General features: G+C 55.5%; 1 protein-coding gene across 1 annotated transcript; it reads right to left on the bottom strand.

The window, feature by feature from the left end:
- Positions 1-1,106: 1,106 nt before the first annotated feature.
- PTSG_11430 (uncharacterized protein) lies at positions 1,107-4,997 on the bottom strand (the record flags this gene model as incomplete). The annotated part of the gene is made up of 9 exons (XM_004987503.1): positions 1,107-1,490; positions 1,708-1,776; positions 2,103-2,286; positions 2,539-3,212; positions 3,454-3,558; positions 3,718-3,862; positions 4,190-4,381; positions 4,598-4,638; positions 4,962-4,997. Coding segments are annotated over 9 exons (1,830 nt in total), but the record flags the coding sequence as incomplete, so codon positions are not given.
- Between the last annotated feature and the right edge of the window lie 303 nt (positions 4,998-5,300).

Genomic DNA, 5,300 nt, shown 5'->3' with positions numbered 1-5,300 from the left:
GCTGCTGCGGCTGCGCAACATCTTGCAACAACCGACCAGGCCCGAGAGCGAGCGCGCATTGATACGTTCACATCAGCAAACCCCACCTCAGCACCCTCCCCTCCACACCATCATTGCCTTTCTTCGCCTCAGCTGCCCTGTCGCGAGCCATTGCCGCCCAATTTCCCCGCCGCGCCTTCTCAATTCCCAACATCGCCGTGCCGTGCCTTGCTTTTGGTGATTGCGAGGAAATTTCCGTGAGCAACACCAACCACCCACGACAGCAACCCAGCAGCCAACAGCAGCAGCAACAGCAACAGCACGAACCCGTTTGCATTTCTTTTCCCAAGGAAAGCAAAGAAGGTGAGCGTGCAGTGGAACCCACCTTGCCAGCTTGCTTGTGTGCTGCTGTGCTGCTGTGTGATGGTGGGAGAACCCGACCGTGTGCGTGCGTGTGCATGTGTGTGTGTGCATGTGTGTGTGCATGTGTGTGTGCGTGTGCGTGTGTGTGTGTGCGTGCAACTCCCAACAGCCAACTCCCAACAAGCATGAAGCAACAAGTGCACATGACATGATGATCATCTTGTTCCTTCTCTTTTTTCCACATGACAAACGTGTTCCTTCTCTTTTCCACATGCGACGCCCTTGTGCTTTGTTGTTCTTCCTCCTTTCCCTCGTTCTTCCTCATCCTCCTTCCGATTCCGTGTCCACTTCTTCCTTCCACCTTTGACGTTGCTTCTGGGCGCTGTTTGTTCCTTGGTGCTCATTTGCTGTTGTGCTTGCAGCGGTGTTCCCTTCTTTCTTCTCCCCAAACACTCAGCCTCTCCATTATCTCTTTCTCCCACCAAGACGCCGTTTCACACAATCACCACCACCGTTGGGTTGGGCCTTTCACCACAGCACACTCACATCTGGTCTTTCTGTTCCTCCTTTTTCTTTTCCTCTTTGTTCATCAATTGACATCAATTGACATCCTGCTCCTCCCTCACACCCACACACACACACACACACACACACACACACACACACACACACACACACACACACACACACACACACACACACACACACACACACACACGCCAGGCAATTGCCAACAAAGCAAGAAGCCCTGCAAGCTGACGCACGTTCTTGAGGGAGATGTCGATCTTTGGCTCGGGCCTGGGCGGGGGAATGGCATCGAGGCGCGCATCATGGGAGGTGTCATCACGCAGACGAAGCACGTGGTCCGAGGCAGCCTTGGACTTGCCCACCTCCGTCACAAACTCCGTCACCTGCTTGATGGCGTTGATGGCGTTGAAGGAGATAACACCATACTGCGCAAGTTCCTCCGAGCCAAAGCTGTCACTGGAGCTGACGAGGGTGGCGCCATAACCGACACCAATCATGACGGCGGCCGTCAGAATCTGACTTTCGGTGAAGTCGCCAAAGATGTCCACGGCGTACAGCACGCGGGCGGACTTGAGCGTTTCTCGCAGCACCTTCTTCAGCCGGCTGCGCTCGTGGTTCTCCTGTGAACACGGCAGTGGTGGTTGTTGTTGCAATGGTGGTGGCAATGGTGGTGGTGACAATGGTGGTGGCAATGGTGGTGGTGGCAATGGTGGGGGTGGGGGTGGTGAATGGATGGTTCATTGAACGAGTGAAGGAAGTGCAGACTGTTTGTTCACGCACACACATGCACGTACGAGCGTGTGGCGCATGTTCACGTTGGCAAGTGCAAGCGCTGACCTGTGCGAGGAACTGCACGGCCTCAAATCCGTCAAACACATCCGCAGTGAGGTGGCGCTCCTTGTCGCGCTGTTGGCCGCGGGAAATAGGGGGAAAGAAAAAAGAAGAAAAACAAACGAAAATGACAGCAGCAGCAGCAGCAACAGCAGCGAAGGTGATGGTCGACGGGAGGGAGGCAGGAGACGGGAGGGAGGGGAGAGGAGAGAAGAGGAGGGAGCATGGAAATGTTGCATGTGTAAGATGGTGAATGGTGTAAAGGTGAAAGTGCGTATCAGTCACACACACACACAGAGGCAGCACTCGCGAGCAAGACCACACACAAGTGACACCCATCATCATCACACCGTCAAGGCACCAGCTTCACCCATTGTCACACATCATGACTGCTCACGGACCATGTCGAGGTAGCGCTTCTGCCAGATGGAGGTGTAGTAGTTGCGCCAGATGGTGAACATGATGAAGAAGACGAGGATGGACGAAATGATGATGGAGAGCCGCCACGAGAGGCTGAACAGGATGGCAACAGTCGTGATGATCGACACCACCGGAACAATCGCCTCGGGCATCTTTTGCAGCAGTCTGCAAACGACACGACGTCACAGTGTCGTGGTGATTGATGGTGGTGAGGTTGGGAGACAAGGTACGGGGCTGTGGACTGCACTCCAGAAGCGTGACGGGGCTACAGACACACGCACACGCATGCACACACGCACATGTACGCACAAACACGCTTACGCACGCACACACGCATATGCACGCACAAACACGCTTACGCACGCACACACATCCGCAATACACACACACACACACACACGACATGCTGCTACGCACGTCTTGAGGAACTCGCGGTCGAGGTAGTAGTGGATGGTCTGGTTGATGTCGGCCTTTGCGCCGCGAATGTAGATGCGGGTGCAGGACAGGGCACGGCCAAACAGCTCGTCCTTGAGGTGGTTGATGGTCATCTGCATGGTGTACGTCGACAGGATGCGCACGGAGCTGCGCAGAAACGCGACAGAGAGCGCGAGCGTGAAAAACGGAATGAGGCGCTCAATGTCCGGCAGTTGCGGCACGCTGTGGTAGATGACAAAGTTGTCGGCGTCGCACGTGGCCAGGGCCGGCAGGCACGCCACAAGGGCAACACCCAGCTGCTGGAAGGTGAGCACGCGAACAACGCCCTCCACGCAGGCGACAAGGAGGCAGAGGACGGCGAGGAGGCGGCGGACGTTGGTGCCAAGCAGCTGCCAGATGTCCTTTGGGCCGGGCCAGCGCAGCACGTCCTTCTTCTTGGCGTGGATCTCCAGGCGACCCTCCACGGGCTCCAGGGAGCGGAATTTGAGCGGCAGCAGCATGAGCAGGCAGAAGATGACCGTGGACGCATAGCTGATGCCCTCAAAGTACAGCCGCTGGTCGTTTTGCTCGTCATTCACCACGTTGTAGAAGAACCAGATGGTGCGGTACATCAGGTACACGCCCGAAAACTGGCGCAGGCCAAGCGGAACAGGCGCCTACAATGTGGGGAGGGGAGGGGCGGGAGTGGGCAAGTCAAGGGAGGAAGCGAGTGGTGTCAGCACTTGTGTGTTCATGGCCAAGCGTGTGCGGGCGACAGCAAAGGCTGTTGAAGACGGTAAAGACTGAAAGTAACGTGCATACACACACACGTGCGCACATAGGCACACACACACACACACACACACACACACACACACACGCATGCACACAGTTGCATACACACGTGCATGCACGCACCTGTTTGACAAAGGTAAAGAGGATGGTGATGAAGATCATGATCCACACAATTGTCCTGAAGGCGTCGCTGCCAGATGTCACCGGCGGCACGCGCAGACGGTCGTCCTGTGATGGTGAAGATGGTGATGGTGAAGATGGTGGTGGTGTGATGATGTGTCAGTGAATGAGCTGCAGTGAATGACCCATAAAGCCCACACTCATGCACAAAGGGACGGAGAGTGCATCATGTGTGTGTGCGTGTGTGCGCGTGCGTGCTGCCCTGACGTCTGAGAAGGCAAAGAGGTCGGCGACGGTGCGCGTGTCTGGGATGATGGCGATGAGGAAGGAGCATGTGATGCGGCAGATGGCTGTGGCGAGCTGACTCCCGCCGTTCAGTCGAAGGGTCGACCGCGCAGGTCGCTTCCACGGCCTGTGGTGGTGACAAGGCGTGTGTGTATGTGCGTGCGTGCGTGCGTGCGTGTGTGTGTGTGTGTGTGTGTGTGTGTGTGTGTGTGTGTGTGTGTGTGTGTGTGTGTGTGTGTGTGTGTGTGTGTGTGTGTGTGTGTGTGTGTGTGTGTGGGTGTGTGTGTGTGTGTGGGTGTGTGTGTGTGTGTTGGTGAGGAAGGAGAAGTGATTGAATTTGAAGGAGAGAGTGTCAAGAAAGAAGAAGAAGAACAACAACAACAAAACCAACAAGAACAAGAACAAGAAGAGCAAGAACAAGAAGAGCAAGAACAAGAACGCTCCCACGCCGCACCTAAAGGCGAGGAGCCAGAGGAAGAGGAAGGTGCCGATGCTGAAGTAGAGGGCGTATGCAAAGACGAGCTCCAGGAAGCAGCGGGAGAAGAAGTGCGCAATGCCTGTGCGGCCTTCGTGAAAGCGGGCAATGAGCTGGAAGCCCTCACACCCGCAGAAGGAGTTGACATACTTGTCCTCGGCCGCATCACAGCTGATGACCAGGGGAAAATGAGAAGGCGGAGGAGAGGCGAGGGAAGCAAGGTGGTGGTGAGTGAGCAGGCGGCAGTTGTGGTGATGGTGAGCGAAACGTCAACATGCATGTGCGCACACGCACAAACAAGAAACAATAAATCAAAAATTCACACAGAAAGGGAAAAGCATGCAGCCACAAAACGCGTGCATAAATACATGCACACCCATGGCGCACCCAAACTCCTTGACGAGGTTCGCATCGACTTCGGCGTCGGCCTGAGGGGCACGCGCAAAGAAAAAAAAAATGCCAGCAGCAATGACAAGTAGAGGTCGGTGGTGTGTGTGTATGTGTGTGTGTGTGCATGTGTGTGTGTGTGTGTGATTTGGGAGCTATCGTGTGAGCTGTGTGCAATCGGAAGGAAATGCGCAACCAGGCGTGTACATGATGGTGTTGGGAAAAGAAAGGCAAGCATGTCGGCAACACACACATACGCATCACCTGCAGCATACAGACGCACACGCGCGCACACACACACACACACAGACACGAAAAGCATCATGCGCCAAAACAAGGCAACACAACACGCCGCAATGCGTACCTCCTGCTGGTTGAGCGGGACGAAGACCATGAGCATGAGGAGGACATAGCCGCCGTAGATGAGAAAGTAGATGGTGCGGCGCTTGCGCGTCAGGTAGCCCTTGAGCTTGTGCACCAACGTCTTCTGTTTAGTCGGCGGTGGTGGTGGTCGTCGTCGTCGTCGTGATGATGGTGATGCAGTGACAACGCAATTGTGAGAGCTGGGCAGAGGGCGACAAAGGATGTGCCAATACGTGAAGGGAAATTGTTGCTGTTGGGAAGCGCGGCATTAAACATGCGTCCACCACAGGCGCACATGGGCAACGGAAAGAAGCGAGCACACACACACACACACACACAC

The sequence above is a fragment of the Salpingoeca rosetta genome (assembly GCF_000188695.1).
Source record: "Salpingoeca rosetta unplaced genomic scaffold supercont1.71, whole genome shotgun sequence".
Taxonomy (NCBI): Eukaryota; class Choanoflagellata; order Craspedida; family Salpingoecidae; genus Salpingoeca; species Salpingoeca rosetta.
This window is presented reverse-complemented; position numbering and strand designations above follow the sequence as displayed.